Source organism: Schistocerca gregaria, chromosome 1 (genome assembly GCF_023897955.1).
Source record: "Schistocerca gregaria isolate iqSchGreg1 chromosome 1, iqSchGreg1.2, whole genome shotgun sequence".
NCBI classification, from domain to species: domain Eukaryota; kingdom Metazoa; phylum Arthropoda; class Insecta; order Orthoptera; family Acrididae; genus Schistocerca; species Schistocerca gregaria.
This window is the reverse complement of record NC_064920.1, coordinates 414,421,827-414,445,833: the sequence shown is the minus strand read 5'-3', so window position 1 is coordinate 414,445,833 and position 24,007 is coordinate 414,421,827. Positions and strand designations below refer to the sequence as shown.

The 24,007-nt window shown below is 44.5% G+C and overlaps 1 protein-coding gene across 2 annotated transcripts in view; it reads left to right on the top strand.

Moving 5' to 3' along the window:
* Nucleotides 1-24,007, top strand: part of LOC126350130 (kinase D-interacting substrate of 220 kDa) — a 372,816-nt gene that overhangs the window by 69,105 nt on the left and 279,704 nt on the right. The window contains exon 1 of one of the 2 annotated variants that reach the window (XM_050002491.1): nt 19,338-19,734. The exons of the other annotated variant lie outside the window; for it this stretch is intronic. Within the exon in view, the coding sequence (XP_049858448.1) occupies nt 19,645-19,734 (90 nt within the window). The 5' untranslated portion in view covers nt 19,338-19,644. Of the gene's footprint in view, nt 1-19,337; nt 19,735-24,007 lie in introns of those variants that run through there. 2 annotated transcript variants of the gene reach the window in all.

Below are 24,007 nucleotides of genomic sequence, written 5' to 3'. Positions count from 1 at the left end.
TACGCTCAAGAAAGCAGATGTTGCATACTTGCGCAAGCTTGCATAATTGAAATTCGAACAAGCATCATGCTGCTTGTATAATTCTGGTGATCACGCAAATTTATTCTACACGCGCTCAAATATGCTTGCGCAAAACACTTGATCATGTGTGCTTATCAAGCATGAAGTTACACGTATAGCCCCCTCTAGATGTCTTCTCCAGCAAGCCTGTCTCGCCTTAGGAGATTGGGCCACCAAGTGGAGGTTGAGGATGAACGAAGCGAGGAGCGAAACGGTGCTGATGGCCAGAGAAAACTTCCAGTGGACTTGCCACCGGTTCGCATCATGTGTCACTCATCCCATGGTCACGGGCCGGTAAGTACGTTGGCGTGACGTTAAATAGACGCCTGACAAGGGGCCACACGTTCATGAAGTGAGGATAAGGCGTTGGGTATATTAAGAACGCTTAACCCTTTCCCTTCCCCCACCCTTAACAAGATATTGACACTGAGCAAAAATGGTGATTTACACTTTACCTATCACACACACACACTCACACACACACACACACACACACACACACACACACACGCCTGAGGGAGGACTCGAATCGTGACAAGAAGCCTGAGACCGCACGGCTACCCCGCGGTGCAAATCGTCCACTAAGAGCAATTATATTAAACTGTTTGACAAAAATAGTGACTTACCAGAACGAGAAGTCAAACTAAAACGAAAATGGTGTAGGCAAAGCACTTAAGTCTTGAACTACAAATATGCCGAGACTCGAGTGTCATTTAAGTCCGTCCGTAGTGAGGCGACGTGCTGGCGACATTTCTTCCAGCCGAGCAGCCGACACACGGCTGTTTCGCAGAGGGCTGTTAAGTACAGCCGTGTGCGCTAGTGCCACGTTCTCGGTAATTCCGCTCGGCGACCCGTGACATTTGAAGCTAGCGCGGGCAGCGCAGATATTAGCCTCACGAAACGGCTTCACTGCTCCCCGTGGATCGCTTCACTTGGCAGCCGGCAAAGCTTTCACAGGTCGATCGCTGCTCGCAAAACGTTTTGATGCTAGCCCTGCGTCTGTGTCCCAAGAAACTACGAAGAGTTCTGAGCATCATGGAGGCGACTGTGAACAGATTTCGTTTCCCTTCTCTTCTTCCTCCTCTTTCCTGAGCTAGTATCAATCTTCTGTCAAGATGTACCTTAGTTACCGAGCGTCCCTGTGTGTCCCTTATACCTGTTCTTTTTATTTATATGTGTCATTAAACGGTCTTAGAATTATTTGTTGTTTGTTTTTATACGTGCACCGATTTGACAATTTTATTCTCTCTTTTCAGGTACGGCATTTAATGCATCATCATCTCATAAAGGCAACAGTTAGTCGCAAACGTAACCTTGCCTTCATAGCAGCTGTTTCGAGATTCACGTAAGTTAACACTGTGACGCTCTTGTCGTTTTAAAAGAACTGTTTCCTGTGGATCCTTTTCTTTTCTTTGCCTGTTTCTTTGCGATGTTGTCGAGGGTCCCAGGTCTCATAGTTGCACCAAATTATCCCCGTCACAGCCACAGATATTACTTTTTATATTTGTTTATTCATATGTCCTGTTTTGGGATATTAAATCTCATTACTAAATGTTACGTAGTGCTTTTTTGGCCGTTTCACAAGATGATGCACATAACATTTGATGCTGAGATTATTGCTGGCTGTCGCGGAAATGTAGAGGGATTGTGGAAGGTGTCTTTAGAAACAAATCTAGAATAGGAACTCGTGTCCGGAGACGTCATCCAGCGACACTACAGAGCATCGAAGCTACAAATACCGGCGCTTGTCACTAGACAACCCCTTTGGCAGTAAACGTGACTTTGTAAGGTGATGGACCGTAGGCGGAACGTCTCGCTATGTTGTTTGTGATTCAGTCATCGTAACTGATTGTCACGATCGCCAGTGGAGAGGTTGGAGCTGCGTAGAAAGGCCTTGTTTCCTATTGATGCGATGCTCTGTTGTCTCCCTGGAATACGGTCTCAACTACGGCTTACCATCCTCCTTTTATTTATCTCCTGGAACCCTCTAAAATCCCCATTGTTTTTCAGTAAACAGGAGAAATATAAACAGCAGATAGAATCCCGTGGTCGATAGCGTCATCCACCGAAGCAACAGACCATCACATTTATAGGAGACAAGAACTGTCTTCTACAATGGCGATCGCGGCAATCAGTCACGATCACTGAATAACAAACAATTTTGTGAGACTTTCCGCCTGCAGCCCGTCAGTGTACAAAGTCTCGTTTGCTGCCGAAGGGGTGGCATGATGCGGTCACCTGTGCCTATAATTCCGACACTCTGTAGCGTCGATGAATGATGTTCCCGGACGCGGTTTCCTATCATCGATTTGTTCCTCGACACACACTCTACAATCCCTCGAAGTTGTCGCATCATTTCTAGGACGCCCTGCAGAATACGAAACCGGTGATACGAGTAAGTAAATTAATGAAGTGCTAATAGTGGTTGTGGAAAGTCCATCCGTTGTCTCCATGAAATTGTACTTACCTTTCTCTCCCTCTGTTCTATCTATCTACATCGACATCTACTTGGATAGTCTGGCAGAGGGTTCATCGAACCACTTTCACAACTCTCTATTATTCCAATCTCGTATTGTGAGCAGAAAGAATTATAAGGTCTGATTTCCCTTTTTTTATCGTGGTGATCGTTCCTCCCTATGTAGGTCGCTGTCAACAAAATATTTTCGCATTCGGAGGAGAAAGTTGATGGTTGGACTTTTATGAGAAGATTCCGTCGCAACGAATAACGCTTCTTTTAATGATTTCCATCCCGTGTCCTGTAACATTTCTGTGACACTCTCTCCCATATTTCGCGATGGTACAAAAAGGTGTTGCCTTTCTTTGAGCTTTTTCGATGTACTCCGTCAGTCCTATCTGGTAAGGATCCCACACAGCGCAGCAGTATTCTAAAAGAGAATGGGCAAGCGTAGTGTAGGTGGTCTCCTTAGTAGATGAGTTACATTTTCCAAGTGTCCTTCCAATAAAACGTAGTCTTTGGTTAGCCTTCCCCACAACATTTTCCATGTGTTCTTCCAATTTAAGTTGTTCGTAATTGTAATTCCTTGGTATTTCGTTGAATTTACGGCATTTAGATTAGACTTATTTATCGTGTTACCGAATTTTAATGAGTTCCTTTTAGCACTCACGTGGATGACCTTATACTTTTCGTTATTTGGGGTCAACTGCCACTTTTCGCACTATTGAGATATCTTTTCAAAAGCGTTTCGCAATTTGTTTAGATCTGATGACTTTATCAGTAGATAGATAAGGAACAGCAAAGGGCCTATAACACTACCTAGCGGAACGGCAGAAATCACTTCTATTTTACTTGATGACTTTCCGTGAATTACTACGAACTGTGACCTCTTTGACAGGAAATCAGAAATCCAGTCACATAACTGAAACGATATTCGATAAGCACGCAATTTCACTAGGAGCCACTCGTGTGGTACAGTGTCAACAGAAGTACGGAAATCCCGTGCCAATAGTACTGAACACCTCATGTGAATAAAGAGCTAGTTGTGTTTCACAGGAACGATGTTTTCTAAACCCATGTTGACTGTGTGTCAATAGACCGTTTTCTTCGAGGTTCAAGTAGACATCTGCCTCAACCGATTCCTTCCAAAATCATTTTTTAATTTATCCAAGATGGTTTGGTGACATTCTCTAAAACCAGATTTTCTTTGCCGCCCTCAGCAGTCATTACCCATATCTTTTGACAGGACGAGATAAACAGTGGTGTCGAGACTATAGTGTTTACAAAAGCACTCTTATTCAAGAATGCTTCAACCAGCTGACCGTGTAGCATTATAACATCGTTACTTTTCTTCGCCCCTTAACGCTGTCTATATAGAATATCCCTGTTCAATGAGGACTGATCAGTATTCGAGGATATGACAAGAACGCCCCTGGAGAGGATTCCGAGCAATTTCTTAACCAGAGCATTTCGTAACTTGTACAGAAGATAGTTACTGCCGGTGACGGTTTGACACTGGTCAAGGTAATGTACGAGGACGACTCCATGACAGTATGATCTTCCCAGCTGACTTTTGGACTTTGCTCGTATGTCAGCGAACATGTGACCAGTTTGGGAATTCAGTATCCGCTTCATAAGAATGTCATAAAATGGGCAATCATTTCAATATACAGACATCTCATCATGGAATTCCCGGTCACGGTACTACAGGAACTGAAAGCCTCAGTTTTCTCCATCTCACTTCAGTCACTTTCTGTAAAAGAAATAAAAATAAAGAACTCAGTTAACTGAAATTTTTAGTATCATGCGCTGAGGCACCAATGGTAACACTGAAAAATTTCATTAATGCAGCTTAATAACTTGCGGATGATTATTAGAATTTCAAAATACCCACTAGAACACCACATAAAATGACCTTCAGATATCGTAACTTGAGCGCTGCGGTACACCATAAATGTTTACTCAGTTCAAGTTATAAATGGGAGATACTGGCGAGTTCACACAGCGGAGCTCCTAGGCTAAAGAAACGAAGTACGTTCTTCGTTCCGTTTCTTGTGACGGTTTGCGTTGAGGAGGTTCGCTGCAGTGCATGTACGTGGCAAGCGGGGTGCCGCAGGTGCTGCAGGCGGCGTGCAGCGGCCAGCCGTGTAGGCGGGAAGCGGAGTGTCGGCGTGACGCAAGCCGTTGCTAATCGGCGCTGCCAACGTGACGTGCAGTCACCTCACGTCCGTGCCGCTAAGCCTTTGCGGCCTGCGCACGCTTGCTGAATTCTCGAGCGCGCCGCACAGGGTGGCAGCAGTTATCAGCCACCAGGCCCGCCCCGCCAACACGCAGCCGGATGTGTGCGTGCGTGTGTGTGTGTGTGTGTGTGTGTGTGTGTGTGTGTGTGTGTGTGTGGCCCAACGTGACCGAAACCATGTTTCGCCGAGTGCAGTCAAGGTTTCGCACTCAGTACCCTGACAATACGTCCACTATATTTCCCTTAAACGCAATGAGCAACACTAAAACATTACAAGGTACCTATGAAAACGTATTTCCTTGTCGCCAAAAGTAGCGATACAGAGAATCTATAAACCATATCGTTTCAAATACTGTTAACTGCAGCGCTTCTATTTATGTAATTGCGATATGGAAATTTCGACTTCCGCAAAACTTTATTAACCATTTTCTTTCTCCCTACTTACATTGTCTGATGGGAACTACAGGGTGCCACAAAAAAAGGTATTCACACACTTTGAAGCGTCATAGAAAATTTATTTCCCGTTCTACAATGTTAAATTTCTGGAAATGGAAAGCTTAAAGTCCAATTGGAAAAATAAATGTACTTTGCAAATGTGATTTATGTTCAAACTGGTGGCCTTCAGCATCAATACATTTCTGAGTACGAGTCACCACTGATTCCGTACATCGTACCAAAGCGTCCAATGAGATTTCTGCGCACACCGCCTGAATCTCATTTCAAAGTTGTCCAGGTTACGTGGTTTACCTCATCTTTTACTGTGCCCCATAAAAGCAAATCCAGCGGCGTGAGGTCTGGAGAGCGTGCAGGAAACTCGGTTGGTCCCCTGTGTCCTATCCACTGGCCTGGCACGTTGTGATCCAGATATGCTCTACACACCTGTGATAGTGCGGCGTGGCGCCATCTTGTTGGAAATAAAACTCATCATTACCGTATAATGCACGAATGGCAGGGACTATGGAGTCAGCAAGCATTGTTAGGTACGTTTCTCCAATAACAGTACCTTTAAAGCGGAAAGACCCAATGAGTCCCCTTGCAGACAAACCACACCACACATTTACACCAGGCAAATTCACAGCCTTTTCAATTGTAACGAGAGGATTATCTTCAGCTCAGTACACACAATTGTGCCTATTGACAGTTCCATTGAGTTTGAATTGGACTTCATCCGACCAAATTATGCTACCCATAAATCCCGGTTCACGTCTCACCATCTCCTGAACCCATTCACAAAATTCTAACCTTCGATCTGGATCGTCGTCACTTGGCTGTTGCACCAGTCTTGGAATGTACACACGAACCTTGCCTTTCTTCAGAATGCGTAGCACTTAACATTACTCACACGTGCCGCTTGCCTTGAAGATTTTTGAGGCGAACGCTGAAACAGTTCCAAGATCGCATTTGTGGAATCATCACTTATAGCTGTACGAGGGCGCCCTCATCGACCTTTATGCACATCACACACTGTTCCATGGATTTCGAATTTGTCTTGTAGACGTGTAATTGTTAACCTTGAAAGTGGTTCTGTACCATAATTCTCCACTGTCTTCGAACCGCAGCTACATTCTCAAACTTCCAGTACCACTTAATCATCTGCCTCCGAGCTTCAAAGCTCAAACGCACATCCGCCATGTTGCAGTTACTTCCTTGCCACTGCTGCCACCCGTTGAAGAAACATAACATTACTTTCTCACAGGTATTTAACCTTGTAGAACGGGAAATAAATTGTCTATGACAGTTCAAAGCGTGTATACATTTTTTTGACGCAGCCTGTATATGAACACCTGTCAGTAGACATTAATATGGGGTTTGTCCATCCTTCGCCTTCTGAACGCCTGGAACAATGCTGAGGACACTTTCAATGAAGTGTCTCAATGTCTGTGGAGGAATTGGAGCCCGTTCTTCCACCAACAGCCGAAACCAGAGCATGTAGTGGTGTTGAACGCAGGGGTTCTGAAGCAAAGTCGACACTCTAAGACATTCCAAAGGTGTTCTTTTGCGTGTAGGTCGGGCCATTTCAGGAATGTTATTGTCCACAAACCATAATGTAACAGATACTACTTCAGGACAGGGTGCATTGGTATGCTAATAAAATCAGTGACCGTCTCCCAACTGTTGCTCTGCTGTACGCATTACACAAGGCTATAGAACGTGTTAATATTCTTCCGCATTTAGTGTTTTGTAGCGCAATAAGGGGATCTCAACCACGAGAAAAACAGTACACACCGTAACACCACCTCATCTATACTTCACTTTTGACATTACATGTGATGGCCGGCTGGGGTGGCCGAGAGGTTCTAGACGCTACAGTCTGGAACTGCGCGACCGCTACGGTCGCAGGTTCGAATCCTGCCTCGGGCGTAGATGTATGTGATTTCCTTAGGTTAGTTAGGTTTAAGTAGTTTTAAGTTCTAGGGGACTGATGACCATAGATGTTAAGTCCCATAGTGCTCAGAGCCATTCGAACCATTGAAATAAAAAAATTAAAAAAAAAAAAAAACGGTGCTAAATATTCTACACACAATCTCTAAAGACAGTACCGGCAGTACTAGGCTACTCTTCACACACACACACACACACACACACACACACACACACACACACACAGTAATTGTTGCAGCTGGGCTGCTGGTAGCATTTCACAATGCACCGGTGATTCCTTCCGCTTAATTAATCCGAATGTTTACAATGACCCTCCCCAATGCTCAACGGTACCTTCCAATCATGAGGCCTAGATGTGGAAAAGCGATGGAAAGGCAAACCAAAGTGCACTTCCTGATTTCCAGCCCTCCAAGAGGCCAAAGGGAGGGAAGCTGTGTGCGCAATCTCTCCCTGTCTCGTAAGCTAATGTGCTAGCGCATTACGCTATGCTGTAGGTCAGCTGTGAGCACCTAGAAATCCTATGTAAACGGTTTCTACTGATGATAGGTACGGGGAACGTTGGCGTGGTAGGATTCGAAATGTTTATATTCAGCTTTGAAGAACTGATGCAACATTCCCTGCATGAGAGAGCGTCCCCTTTCATTCGAACCCGAATGCCATCTACGCTCCAACCCCGCCGTCGTGCTTTGTAATCTGCACGTAGTGTCCCGGCAGTAAAAGGAACAGAGGTTGCCATTGTGAGCGTCGTTAATAGCTTCAAGCCTGCCTACTGGCAATCATAGAGCGAAACGACGAACCACCGCCGGGAACAATGCTTCGGGAAGAAGAAAGGAAGTCGCGTCCTTTGGCAGCTAGAGACTCTGGAAGCAGGACTGTGGATGCACGCGGCGGCACGAAACAGCGGCAGTGCGATGATTCACACACGGCGTGTCGCGGCGTGCCAAGCACCATTGCACAACGGATAGTGACGTCAGCCCGTGTTCAGAGTTGGCAGCACTGGAGAACGCGTGACAACTCGCCAATCCGCTCCGGTGAAAACCCGCGATTATGGATGGCGGAAGCGTACAAGTACAGTGCTTCATTTCATCCGCCGGTGGGTGTGGTCGAAATGTTTCTTGCTACTTTGGTTGTTTGTTGTTGTTGTGGTCTTCAGTCCAGAGATTGGTTTGATGCAGCTCTTCATGCCGCTCTATCCTGTGCAAGCTTCTTCATCTCCCAGTACCTACTGCAACCTACATCCTTCGGAATATGTTTAGTGTAATCATCTCTTGTATCCCTCTACGATTTTTACCCTCCACACTGTCCTCCAGTACAAAAGTGGTGATTCCTTGATGCCTCAAAATATGCCCTACCAACCGATCCCTTCTTCTAGTCAAGTTGTGCCACAAATTTCTCTACAATTCCATTCAATACCTCCTCATTAGTTATGGTACTACAGAAGAATGCTGAAGGTTAGATGGGTAAATCACATATTTCAGAAACGACTTCCTGACACTTAAATCTATACTCGATGTTAACAAATTTCTCTTCTTCAGAAACACTTTCCTTGCCATTGCCAGTCTACATTTTATATCCTCTCTACTTCGACCATCATCAGTTATTTTGCTCCCCAAATAGCAAAACTCCTTTACTACTTTAAGTGTCTCACTTCCTAATCTAATATCATCACCATCACCCGACTTAATTCGACTACATTCCATTATCCTCGTTTTGCTTTTGTTGATGTTCATCTTATATCCTCCTTTCAAGACACTATCCATTCCATTCAACTGCTCTTCCAAGTCCTTCACTGTCTCTGACAGAATTACACTGTCATCGGCGAACCTCAAAGTTTTTATTTCTTCTCCATGGACTTTAATACCTCCTCCGAATTTTCTTTTGTTTCCTTTACTGCTTGCTCAATATATAGATGGAATAACGTCGGGGGCAAGCTACAACCCTGTCTCACTCCCTTCCCAACCGCTGCTTCCCTTTCATGCACCTCGACCCTTATAACTGCCATCTGGGTTCTGTACAAATTGTAAGTAGCCTTTCGCTTCCTGTATTTTACCCCTGCCAATTTCAGAATTTGAAAGAGAGAAAGCTTTTGGCAACGTTGACTGGAATACTCTAAGTCTACAAATTGTAGAAACGTAGGTTTGCCTTGCCTTAGTCTAGCTTCTAAGATAAGTCTTAGGGTCAGTATTGCCTCACGTGTTCCAACATTTCTACGGAATCCAATCTGATCTTCCCCGAGGTCGGCTTCTACCAGTTGTTTGTTGTTCGTTGTTTATAAGCAACAATTTGTCCGCACTTTTAGGAGATTTATTTCATTCCTCCGCTGTGCACAACCAGCTGAATCGTGCAAAATTCAGATAACTCTTCTCTGCATATCACAGAACTATGACAAATTATTACCCAGGAAAACGAGCAGAAGAAATGATGACGGTAGCAATATCGTATTGTTTACTTCCAAGAAAGGGAGACGACAGGTACTTGCGTTCATTTCAGTATTTCTACGAGTGAAACGCAGTCTCACTTCAGTACGCTAATGTCGTAACGGCCGCGCGGGATAGCCGAGCGGTTTAGGGCGCCTTGCATGGTTCTCATGGCTTACCCCGTCGGAGGTTCGAGTCCTCCCTCGGGCGTGGGTGTGTGTTTCCTCCTTGACGTAAGTCAGTTTAAGTAGCGTGTAAGCCTACAGACCGATGACCTCAGCAGTTTGGTCCCATAGGATCTTATAAAAAAAAAAATCGTGACGCAGTATGCACACCTCTCGTAACGCGAGTTGGGGGTGGCAGTCACTGAAACAGAGGCGGTTTTCTTTGCGGCGAGATCTATTTACGAAATTTCAATCACAAACACTCTCTTCCGAATACGAATATATTTTGTTGGCACCCACCTACGTAGGCAGAAATGATCATCATAATAAAATAAGAGAAATCAGAGCTCGAACGCTCCTTTTTCCCTCGCGGCATTCGAGGGTGGAATGGTAGAGAAGTAGTATGAAAATGGTTCGATGAACACTCTGTCAGCCGGCCGAAGTGGCCGTGCGGCTCTAGGCGCTGCAGTCTTTAACCGCGAGACCGCTACGGTCTTGGTTTCGAATCCTGCCTCGGGCGTGGATGTGTGTGATGTCCTTTGGTTAGTTAGGTTTAACTAGTTCTAAGTTCTAGGGGACTAATGACCTCAGAAGTTGAGTCCCATAGTGCTCAGAGCCATTTGAACCCTCTGTCAGGCACTTAAGTGTGAATTGCAGAGTAACCATGTAGATGTGTAGATCAGCATCCATGCCTCTACAACAGTTGAAAAGTGGAAATGGAAGACATTCAAAGTAGAATTTGTTTCACAAAACTCCGCTAGTGTGTTCTCTGTACTTCGTTGCATGTGCCTAGGCTTCATGCCGATGCCAAACCGTGGAGAAAGTCGCTCAAACGTGTGCCAGTAGGTGACGAATGAGTTTTGTTCCAAGCTGTTGTTTCCGCTGGAGTTTCAGAATTTAGACGGTATGATACGCGGTTTTTGTCGACTACAGTTCTACTACTTACAAACCTAATGCTTTATTTTGGTACTTGAGTTATCACAAATAAAACGTAGTCGTTCAGTATTGATGGCACCTGGAGCAAAAACTTTCTTCATGCTCTTTTGTCAAAAACAGACATTTTTGTGACTGTGTATGTATACAAAATAGAAGCTGATTCTTGCAGTGAAGAAAACAGCAACCAGCCGGTGTCAGTAATGCTATTTATCTACACAAATAGCGGCGTTGTGGGTTTCAAACCGACAGGTTCATCTTCAGACATCTCTTCATATCTACGCTACATTTGTTGTTGTTTACATTAGTAGTTGAAAAAAAAACAGCTGACAAGTAATGTAAGTAACAACAAATATAGCACAAAAGTGAGGAACCGTCTGAAGATGAACTTATCGATTTGAAATTGGTAACAGCGATATTTGTGTAAACAAACCGGATTATTGACAGTGGCTGCTTTCTGTTTACCTCTTTACAGGAATCAGCTTGTCAGTACATTCATATCGACACTTAGAATCAGTCAGTTATGGCACTTAGAGCGTTCTTAACAAAGTATTTGTTTTCGAATTTCTCTAATAATTTTTGGGGCGATGAAGTGAGCACCAAAATTCTATGGCATCAGAAGATCATCTTAATTTTTTAGATACAAATCGGTTACGTACAACCAAAGATACATTGTTTCTCCGCTCTCTTGACAAACGCTAGATTTAGCACTTAGAAAGCTTTGAATTTCCACTCTTTAGTTGCAATTACCAGCCTGATAGTAGGTGTTACTACACCTAACCCTCCCAGGCTCCATCGAACGATGTATCACACTGTTAGCACACTGGACTCGCTTCCGGAAGGACGACGGGTCAAATCCGCGTCCTGCCATCCTGGTTTAGGTTTTATGTGATTTCCCTAAATCGCTTCAATTTCCTTTCCCATCCTATTCTAATCCGAGCTTGTGTTCCGTTGCTGATGACCGGGCTGTCGACGGCACATTAAACTCTTAATCTTCCTTCCCAGCCTCCTCGGAATCGTAGGGCGCGTTGACGCATGTTTTAGTATAGGGCACATCATTTCGTAGTGAAAATGACCTCTGATGCGACTGCTGTTATAGTGAGTAGAATGGGAACAAAAAGAGTACTGCAGAAATGTTATGCTTTCGGACTCCAGAAACTGTTAAATGGTGGAACAGGATATGAACGTACAGCATTAAGAATTGCAGAATTTTTATTAACACTTTCTCCAATCGAGACACTGGCGTGCGCGAGAGTTAAAACAATAACAACGCAGAAGCAGCTGGTGACAAATTACAGAGGCAGAAATCGCTGCAGAAAATATATGGGAAAGACCATCGAAACTAATACATCAACTGAAAGAAAAATACACGGAAAAAATAGCCCTTAAAGATGACAACTGCTAACGTAAATAAATGCTCAAACTTAGGCGGAAAATTCTACCGAAATTTTCTAGTATTCAAGTGTTTCGTATTGTTCTGAACACGTTAAGTGCGTAAACTACAGAGCCTTGTTACGTACGACAGACGCGAAAAATGTTTTACAGCTTCAACTGGACGTGCTTTGACTGGGAGGACTGAGTCCCGCCCATGACCCTGAGAGGTGTGGGACCTCCACCCCAGTGCCCAGCCTGCCACAATATTGAATATTCGTCGGCACTTAAATTTATCTTTAGTTTCACAGTATTCCTCGCACGCATTGACAATACTTGTTCGCAGTGTACCTTGTCTGCATAAGCCACTGGTCACCTCAGTTCTTCATTCGCAAAAATCTGGTGTACGTCCTTCTTTAAACCTTTCTTTTGTGGCCCCTTTTAAAACCAAATCCTATAGAAAGAACAATTTCCTCAGAATTTCCTTCCCAGCCTTGATGTCCAGTTCTGTGTAACGAAAGAGCGGGAAGTTTTCATAGCCTGATGTTTCTTTGTGTTCATAACAATGCAAAAATTGATGCCCAATATTTGTCCAAGTCGTGAATGGAATTTTATTGTGTGTACTTTTTTCTTCTTCCTCTTCCTCTTTTGGGCCGATGTTGAGCAGCCTCCTCTTCTATTGTAATTTGCACACGTTCGACTTGGTCAGCTTTATCCTTCGGCATAGTAACTTGTACCATCTTTTCGTCGTCAATAAATTTAATCGTGCTAACAGCAAGCCGTAATGGTTGCCCGCGAACACTTTTCCGCCATCAGTTCCCATACTTGCAGTGCTTGGTAACACGGCTCCCCCCAGCCGGATATACAGTTTGCTTTGTCAAAGAAAGCAACGTGTTCCGAGTTGTACGTTGCGAAATGAAAGTAAATTTACTATCTTATGCTACCGAGACGAACATCTTAGCTCTATTCACTAAGTTTCAGCAAAGCAAACGGCAAGGCAGCGTAATTGTTATTGCCATCCACACAACCATAAGAAATTTTTGTTTTCTTACGAAATATACATTTCCGACAGTTATCAGATATTAAAGGCTATCACTATCATCGAAAAAAGTCTCAGAGTGAAGTAAATACGTGAAGACTTACGAGCGAAACTGCAGTCCATTTAGATACTAAGCGCTGTCTGACGAGTAAGAGCCCATCAGTTAATTGAATCAGTGTGGAAACCTTCGCATTCCATCCGCATCTTGGAAGGAATATTACTACTTGATAGACTGCCAACAGTTCACGCTGGAACTGTTTGCAGGAAGGACACTAGCGAGGTTGCGGACGAAATTACTGTATTATACCAGATAACAATTGCGATAGCGTTGCATTTACGACAGTTCTAAAATCGCTGATTCGTTCTCGCTCGGTTTTTATCTTCTCTCCGAGACTTACAGAAATTACATTAATATATTCTGCCAGGCGGGATACGCGTAATATCCGTCAATGATAGCATAAACTCAATTCCTTCACACGGTCCCTGCTTAAACAACGTGTTGAAAACGCCTGGCGTTCCTACCGTAGCTCCAGAAAGCTGGAACCTCGACAACGATTTTTTTTTTCTGCCTGCTGATCACCAGTGAGTGAACAGTTGACCATGGATTCTCACACAGCACGAACATATTTTGTTGTAATACATTACCAGGGGCGAAAAGAAAAGTTCGTTAGGTACTTTGAAAAGTCTACAATGGAATGAGAGAAGAAAGTGTTGTTCCTTGTCTGCGCTCGCGCCGTGTAATTAGTGATGTCATGCATCCTTTAACAACCACAACCACACAGGCACACGCTGACAGCCGTATGTCACGCTTCACGCAATTAGGGAATTCCAGTCTCGCCTTCAAAGATAAATTGCCGCAGATAGTTTTTCCGAATTTATTGTGCTCTTGCAACCGTACATAAAACCTTACTTTTCCACGATTTTAATTAACATATCGCCGACAGTCTCACAATCATTCCACTTGCTATTATTTTTATACCAATATTCCCACGTTTATGAGGGTATTACACACAGAGTGTTGCACAGACTGTCCATCACATCGAGACAAGGTTTTCCCAAGTTAAAGTGTACATCATCAGGAGCGCTATTTTGCTGAAGGGTTAAACAGTCAACTTTTTTATTTATGGAAATATTGAGCCAGTTTTTGAGCCCAATATGAAAGTTTTAAATGTGTAAAAAAGAGTGGTGCAACACTTGTTAGTGTTTGCAATCGGACTGTATTCGCAAAGGTGAAGGTCAGTCGATGGGACCGACAGTGCTTCGTTACACATAGTGTACATGGCAGTGGAAGTGAAAGCGGTTATATTCTCGTAGTATTTTTCCACCTTTCTTGCGAAAATATTCTTCGCCAAGATGCACTCCATTTCTTTTAAAGTACTGTGGTTCGTTACTTATCCTGTACATGGCAGTGGAAGTGGTTATCTTCTCCTAGAATTTTGCCACCTTTCTTGCGAGAAGATTCTCATCTACATCTACATGGTTTCTCTGCAATTCACGCTTAGGTGCCTGGCAGAGGGTTCATCGAACCATTTTCATTCTACTTCTCTACCATTCCACTCTCGAATGGCGCATGGGAAAAAGGAACACCTAAATCTTTCCGTTCTAGCTCTGATTTCTCTAACTTTTTTATTATGATCATTTCTCCCTACGTAGGTGCCTGTCAACAAAATATTTTCGTATTCGGGAAAGAAAGTTGGTGATTGAAATTTCGTAAATAGATCTCGTCACAAAGAACTGCCACCCCAACTCGCTTATCATATCAATGACACTCCCACCCCAATTACGCAATAACACGAAACGAGCTGCCCTTCTTTGCACTTTTTCGATGTCCTCTATCAACCCTAACTGGTAAGGATCCCATACCGAACAGCAATATTCCAGCAGAGGACGGACAAGTGTAATGTAGGCTCTCTCTTCAGTGGTTTTGTCCCATCTTCTAAGTGTGTAGGCTCTCTCTTTAGTGGTTTTGTCCCATCTTCTAAGTGTTCTGCCAACAAAGCGCAGTCTTTGTTTCGCCTTCCCCACAATATTATCTATGTGGTCTTTCCAATTTAAGTTGCTGGTAATTGTAATTCGTAGGTATTTAGTCGAATTGACAGCCCTTAGATTTGTGCGATTTATCGTATACCCAAAATTTTTCGGATTTCTTGTAGTACACATGTGGATGACCTCGCACTTTTCTTTGTTAGTGCCAATTGCCACTTTTCGCACCATACAGAAATTCTCTCTATATCATTTTATAATTGGAATTGGTCGTGTGATGATTTTACTAGACGGCAAATTACAGCGTAATCTGCAAACAATCTCAGGGGGCTGCTCAGATTATCACCTAGATCATTTATATAAATCACACACAGCAGAGGGCCTATGACACTACCTTGTGGAACACCAGGTATCACTTCTGTTCTACTCGATGATTTACCGTCAATCACTAAGAACTGTGACCTCTCTGAGAGGAAGTCACGAAATCAGTCACATACTCCATATGTACGCAATTTGATTAATATTTGCTCGTGAGGAACGGTACCAAAGGCCTTCTGGAAATCTAGGAATGTGGAATCGATCTGAGATCCCTTGTCGGGAGCAAAATTCTTCGCTGACATGCACTGCATTGCTTTTAAATTACTATAACGCCTGAAAAATAACAATTTACAGTGAAACCGTAATTGGTCTAACACAATGAGGTGAAAGAAGTCATGGGATAGCGATACGCTCCTATGTAGATGGCGGTAGTATCGCGTACACAAGCTACAAGAGGGCAGTGCATTGCCGGAACTGTCGCTTGTACTCACGTGGTTCATGTGAAAAGATTTTGGACGTCATTGTGGCCGACGGAAATTAACAGACTTTCAACTCGGAAAGGCAGTCGCAGCTAGACGCATGAGACTTTCCATTTCGGAAATCTTTAGGCAATTCAACGTTACGAGGTCCACAGTGTCAAGAGTATGCAGAGAATACCACATTTGAGGCATTACCTCTAATCCCGGCCAACACAATAGCCGACGGCACTCACTTGAAGACTGAGAACAGCGTAGAGCTGTCCTTGTCAACAGACAAATAACGCTGCGTGAAACAACAGCAGAAATCAATCTGGGACGTACGACGAACGTATCTGAGCGGCGACATTTGGCGTTAATGAGCAATGGCAGCAGTCCACCGATGCGAATGCCTTCGCTAACGACACGACATCGCCTGCAGCACATGTTCTAGGCTCATGACAATATCTGTTGTACCCTAGACGACTGGAAAAACATGACCTGGTCAAACGTTTCAAAAGGCTCTGAGTACTATGGGACTTAACATCTGAGGTCATCAGTCCTCTAGAACTTAGAACTACTTAAACCTAACTAACCTAAGGACATCACACACATCCATGCCCGAGGCAGGATTCGAACATGCGACCGTAGCGGTCACGCGGTGCCAGACTGTAGCGCCAAGAACCGCTCGGACACAGCGGTCGGATAGGGTGCAGAATTGTAGGGTTTCCCATAATAAGTGAGACGTGCACTACGCGCAGGAAGCGGCTAGTAAGGTAGTGGAGTACGTGGCGTGCACATGGGGCATTTTTAGGTTAGAGAAACACTCCGTTGGTATCAAAGACGATTTGCCTGGATAAATCAGCCACAGTGTCCTCAGACATTCTCCTCCGAAGAAGTAGCAATAGCGTAATAGGGCGGCCAGGAGAGTGGACAACTGCACATCAGCTGAATAAGAAATCCATCTCGGGCATTTCAACCTTTCTAAAGCAACCCAAGTCGACTGCTAGTGGTGTGATTGTGAGACGCAAACGCGAAGGTACAACCACAGCCAAACCAAGACCAGGAAGATGTTGTGTTGAAGGACAGCAACCACCGAGTATTGGGGAGGATGGTTTGAAAAATCTCATGGAAATCAGAGGAAATAATCATTCGTTCAATTCCAAAGTATTACCACTAGACCACCTAGTACAATGACTGCACGTAGAAGGATCAAAAGAATGGGATACGATGGTCGAGCAGCTCATCATAAGCCACACATTTGTGTAAGCAGTGCTAAGCGGCTCTTGAAGTGGTGCAAAGAACTAAGCCACTAGAGTGTGGGCGGTTGTAAGAGAGTGATTTCGAGTGATGGATCACGCTATACCTTGTGATAGTCTGATGGAATGGTTCGGGTTTGGCGAATACCTGGAGAACGTTGTCTATCATCATGTTTAATGCCAACTGTGAAGTGGCGAGGAGGAAGTGTTACGGTATGAGAGAGATTTTTGTGCTTAGGTTGTGGTGATGTTATTGCGTTTAAGAGAGAGCTAAATGCGGAAGGATACAAATACATTTTACATAATTGTGTACTGCAGACATAGAGGAACAGTTAGGAGGCGATGAGTGCATATATCATGATAATGCAACCTGCCATAAAGAAGTATTTCTGAAGCTCAGACACTGCTCAAATGGACTGGCCCACCCTGAATCCCGAGCTAGACCCATTACAACATCTTTGGTATGAGTTAGAACGTCGACTTCACTCCAGACTCCGGTGTTTAATCACTGCCTTCACTGGTTTTTTACACTTTCGAGGAAGAATAGGCCGTCATACCTCCACAGACATAGAAGCACATCATTGAAAGTGTCCCCAGCAGAGCTCGAATCATCATAAAGGTGAAGGGTAGAAGACATACTAAGTTAATGACTCCCAGAAGTGGTCACATAGTTTTGATCGCATAGAGTAGAATAATTTGTACAGAAACCAGATGGCAGTTAAGAGTCGAGGGACATGAAAGGGAAGCAGTGGTTGGGAAGGGAGTGAGACAGGGTTGTAGCCTCTCCCCAATGTTATTCAATCTGTATATTGAGCAAGCAGTAAAGGAAACAAAAGAAAAGTTTGGAGTAGGAATTAAAATCCATGGAGAAGAAATAAAAATGTTGAGGTTCGCCGATGACAGTGTAATTCTGTCAGAGACAGCGAAGGACTTGGAAGAGCAGTTGAACGGAATGGACAGTGTCTTGAAAGGAGGATATAAGATGAACATCAAGAAAAGCAAAACGAGGATAATGGAATGTAGTCGAGTTAAGTCAGGTGATGCTCAGGGAATTAGATTAGGAAATGAGACGCTTAAAGTAGTAAAGGAGTTTTGCTAATTGGGGAGCAAAATAATTGATGATAGTCGAAGTAGAGAAGATATAAAATGGAGACTGGCAATGGCAAGGAATGCGTTTCTGAAGAAGAGAAATTTGTTAACATCAAGTATTGATTTAAGTGTCAGGAAATCGTTTCTGAAAGTATTTGTATGGAGTGTAGCCATGTATGGCAATTAAACACAGATGACAAATAGTTTAGACAAGAAGAGAATAGAAGGTTTCGAAATGTGGTGCTACAAAAGAATGCTGAAGATTAGATGGGTAGATCACATAACTAATGAGGAGGTATTGAATTGAATTGGGGAGAAGAGGAGTTTGTGGCACAACTTGACTAGAAGAAGGTATCGGTTGGTAGGACATGTTCTGAGGCATCAAGGGATCACCAACTTGGTACTGTAGGGCAGTGTGGAGGGTAAAAATAGTAGAGGGAGACCAAGAGATGAATACACCAAGCAGATTGAGAAGGATGTAGACTGCACTAGGTACTGGGAGATGAAGAAGCTTGCACAGGATAGAGTAGCATGGAGAGCTGCATCAAACCAGTCTCAGGACTGAAGACCACAACAACAACAACAGCAACAGAGTAGGATGCAGTAGTTATTCGGAGATGAAGAGGCTTGCACAGGATAGACTAGCGTGGAGAGCTGCTTATCAAACCAGATCAACGTGTTATTTGGTTGGTTGGTTGGGTGGGGGGGGGGGGGGGAGGAGGAGGAAGGAAGGAAGGAAGGAAGGGAGAGGGGAGGTTCGTGACTCCCAGGATCACCCACCTCCCTCTTCGGGTTTGCAAGTATTGATAAACCAAATACTCTGCGCCACAGAATGTAAGGCGTTCTTTGTTGTGGATTGTTTACTGTTGAACTTATTTAGTTATTATGAGTTGTTGTCCTATATCTCTCAGTATTCGGATTCCGTCTGCAACTTTGTCACCATTACGGGCCTGAGCCTGAAAGACGTGGAGTCAAATTTGAAATTTGTTGCCTCAGGCGCTGTCTCATCCCACCCGAGTTGGGAGACATAGTTCATTAAGCGGCTCAGACAGTTTCGAGGAAGTTTTTGCGGCAGTGTGGAGTGGCGCTCGCCCGCCTACGTCCGGCCAGTCGCGCCGTCGTTTCGCCCGGAAGTGCTTTCGCAGCAGCAAGCAAAGCCACGAGGCAGATAACAAAAACGAGCGCAGTGTGGCACTCGCCGGGCGCGGCGCTGCAGTAGCCGGCAGCTGCGCGGCCTGCGACACTGCTAAATTGGCCACTAATTGTGCGTGGCAGCCGGCCTGTGGCTGTGTGTACACAGATACACACAGAGCGCGCAGCGCCCGGCGCGCTCCATTTAGCGCTCGCTAGCTGTGCCGCGAGTGCTGCAGAGGCGGGCGACGTGGCGGAGGCCGAGGGAAGAGGGAAGGGGAAAGGCAGTAGAAGGAGCTGGAGCCGGGCGGCGGCAGCGCAGGTGTGCGCCTGCCGCAGCTGGCCTGCGATGCTCTCCTGGAAGCAGCCGCGCCGCCGCCATGAGCACTACAGCCTCGTAGCGCTCGCCGACCACCATCGGAGGACCGCCACGGCCAAGGTAACACGGACGCTTCACACCTCACCCTAGTTGGAACTGCGCTCCACAGGTCCGAAGTTACGGCACCGGATGCCGATAATTCACACGATCGTAAAGGAGAAGCGTGGCTAGTTTCCCATCGGCAGCTTTAATGCGAAGAGTGTAACACGTATTCACAAGTGTTTTGTTGGACAGACCTGGTTCTTCATCTGTCCTCCGCATTGTGTCAGTTGTGTATCTATCTCTTGCGGGTCGAGTGTATGACGAGTGCTGTGTCATGTCGCGGTTCAGTATAGGAGCGAAGGAAATCTGTCAACCCAGTGGCGTTGCAGAAGCTATTGTTCTACAGAACTTACAAGGAATCATCAAACTTCACGGTGAAAGATGACAAGTTCTCATCCAGACAGTGGATGATAGTGCTTTATGTTTTATGTAGCCCAGTGTACATAGTCTGACGTGAGAAGTGGTCATCTGTGAAATGCGATGCTAGGAAGTGTACTAAATGCCCATCTACGGGAACCATTAGTTCTCTGTTGAAGTCAGAACGTTTCGAAGCCATAAATTTCTTTAGATGAAGGAGTAGATGAAAGTGACAGTGTGGAGTGAAGAGAGTGAATATTCCAACTGCCGGCCGGTGTGGCCGTGCGGTTCTAGGTGCTACAGTCTGGCACCACTCGACCGCTACGGTCACAGGTTCGAATCCTGCCTCGGGCATGGATGTGTGTGATATCCTTAGGTTAGTTAGGTTTAAATAGTTCTAAGTTCTAGGTGACTGATGACCTCAGAAGTAAAGTCGCATAGTGCTCAGAGCCAATATTCCAACTTATTAGTACTTCAAATCCTTGAGTTTTCCAGTGTCCGTGCAACTGCGTGGATAGTGTATTTTCCTCTGGAGACATCATTTCTTTATCTTTCGTGATCCAGGCTCCATCTCATTTTTTTCGGCCTGTTGAACAGAAGACTTATGTATCATTTGCCAGATATAGTTATAGCCCATTTCAAGGTAACCGATAAGGAGAATCCCTCTGGTAGCTCAGTCAAATTCTGACACAACAGTTGAGGCAGATGGGGTATACCACCTTTCTTGTTACGCCAATGGCTTCCAACACAGCTTCGGCTGCAGTTTCGTTTGTAACGTGTAGCGATGGACCGACGTCCCACCAGCAGAAACATGTCGGCGCACAGTATCAGTTGAATTCTTTTTTAAAACTGCCCAAACATAGTTGACAAGCATTCAGAAATGTGGCAACCTCGTAGTACAAAACTTCCTCAGAGTTGCATCTTCAATATTCAAATGTGTGTCAATTCCTAAGGGACCAAACTGCTGAGGTCATCGGTCCCTAGACGTACACGCTATTTAAACTAGCTTATGCTAAGAACGACACAGACACTCGGACCTCCGATGGGAGGGGCCGCGCAGTCCGTGACAGGGCACCTCGAACCGCGCGGCCACTCCGCGCGGCTTTTGATATTCGCGTGGAGTCATGTGCTTCATGCACCGTCAGTAGACGACCATCGAATATCACATAGTGCGCTTTCTCAATTATCCACCTGTGGCTATAATTTGGGACGTCCTTCATATTGAAGTTCCTCAAGAGAGGTATGGTTACTTTTCAATTTCGCCATCCATTTCGTATTGCTCATAAACGCAGGAGCTGACCGTTTATTAAGCTTTACAATATATCCGTTGATGGCAAACAAAACAAAGAATTCTGTTTTGACGCAATCGTCATTTATCAGTTTGAACTAAACTCAGGCAACACAATTTCTTTATAGAAAAAAAATTTCCCCGTATGGCAGTAAGGTACAGCTTGCAGTATTCCGCAACATGTACCAGTGTACGAAAAGAAAGTCTCATTTATATCAACCATCATCCCGCTACCAATGTAATAACCATTCACATAACCCTCGTGTGTTCTTTTTCGACTGTCGCATCATCTGGGCGAATAGTTCAGAGATCTGGATTTCACATCGTAACTACTCCTATAACTCATTTTTTCTCATAGTTTAGAACTTTTTTTTACGCTTTCGTATGTGCTACACGTGTACGACCGTAGCAACCTGTCTTTGAAATCGTTCAATGCCTGTTTGATGGTATTTCCAAATTCTGGAACAATACAGTAGAACTGGCCGCGTCGTTGTCTTGCACGGGACTAATTTTATGGATGCTCTGCATTTCCTCACAATCCTTCCTTTCCTTCTTGTGGCACCAAAGAGCAGCCGAATTTACTATTCCTGTCTGACGGACGGATCACCATCGACAGCAGTACATGTTGCAACTCCACGAGACTTTGTGGAAGGATTTGCGTTTTGATTCGAGACAATTGGGTGCAGCTCGGTGATGAAGTTTCCGCGATCACTTCGCTTCCTGCCAACAAAATATATGTACTTCTGAGTTTTGATCCAATTATCTTTATACTGATGGCCTGTAAAGTATAGTAGTTAGTTGGTTGGTTGGTTTGGGGAAGGAGACCAGACAGCGTGGTCATCGGTCTCATCGGACTAGGGAAGGACGGGGAAGGAAGTCGGCCGTGCCCTTTCAGAGGAATCATCCTGGCATTTGCCTGGAGTGATTTAGGAAAATCACGGAAAACCTAAATCAGGATGGCCGGACGTGGGATTGAACCGTCGTCCTCCCGAATGCGAGTCCAGTGCCTAACCACTGCGCCACCTCGCTCGGTAAAGTATAGTAGTGGATACGTCGTATGACATTGGTACAGTATTGCGAAGACCTTGTAGGCTGTCGACTTTCTTCTCACTTTCAACGTCTTCATTCCAAACATACTTTCGTTTGCACCTGGCGTGGTGATGAAGTCTGCAGTACGATTATAATTCTTGGTCTTCATAATTAGGAAATTTGTCCACGTTCTTTTATTTTAGAAAAGTTTCGTTTTGCGCTTTAGCAAGACTCTTCTTAAAGTGTTCTTGAATAGCGTTTATCTGTATGCGAAACATAACACTAGTAATCACGGAGTAAAATACTACTGCCTTTGTATGTCATATCTCTCGAAAATCTTTCACACCTACATTCATATTCTGTAAGCCAATTTACTTTACGTGCAAAGGGTACTTCGTCTACCTCTGTCACTGTTCTTCTTTCCTGTTCCAGTCGCGAATGGTTTTCTGGAAGAACGAATGTTATAACCTCCGTATGAGCTCGAATCTCGCAGTTTTACCTTCTTGGTCTTTTCGCGAGATATGCATGGTTTGACTCTTCTAAAATGTTTACAGTAAATAAAGCAATGCAGAAAAACCTCTCTCCTGTAGCCCCTGCCATTGGAGGTGATGACCAGTTCCGTGACACATTCATGCGTACTGAACTAACTTCTGACGAATCTCGTTGCTCTTCTTTGGATACTATTTACTACATCTGTAATTCATATCCGGTACGGGTCCCAGACTAACGAGCAATACGTACTCAAGTATTGCTCGAATGATGGTTCTGGAACTTACTTCCTCTGTTGTTGGACAACATTTTCTGAGGGTTCTTCCAGTGAATCTGTCTGTATCGATCTTACTAGCGATTAATTTTATGTGGTCGTTTCACATACATGCACCAACCGTCGATTTTCTGCATGTCTTCCTGCGTTTCGCTATAATTCTGTAACGTTGCAGCTTCTCTACATCGGATACGAATTTCACGACCTCCGCTATAGGGTGCAGAATTGTAGGGTTTCCCATAATAGGCCAGGCGTGCACTACATGCAGGAAGCGGCAACTAAGGTAGCGGAGTACGTGTAGCGTGCACATGGCGCATTTTTAGGTTAGAGAAACACTCCGTTGGGATCGAAGACGATTTGCCTGGATAAATCAGTCACAATGTCCTCAGAAGATATACGTCGTCGGTCAAAGATGAGAGCCAGAAAAGGCTAATATGCCAGAAAAGGCTAATATGATTTTAGTACACTGCATAAGCACCCGAGGAAACGTTTCAGAATTATGTCACTTGCTGAAGGTTATAGTGCACAGATAGTCTAAGGAAGTTTGTTGAAACTGGACACTAATGACAACGAAATCCTAAATTCACATTGGAGAATTTATCGTAAGGATGGGTTAGTCGCCAATGGCGGCGGCGTGCGTATTGCAGTAAAGAATCCGATAAAATTTGGCGAGGTTATCACGGATTCCGATTGTGAATTAATCGGTCAAAAATGATAACCGGATGCTTTTATAGACTGCCTGGGTCAGGAACTCTAGTGGTAGATCGCTTCACGTAGAACTTGCGAATATCTTTAATAATTTTCCTGGTCATGCCGTTGTACAACAGGTTCCAAGTACTATGGGACTTAACATC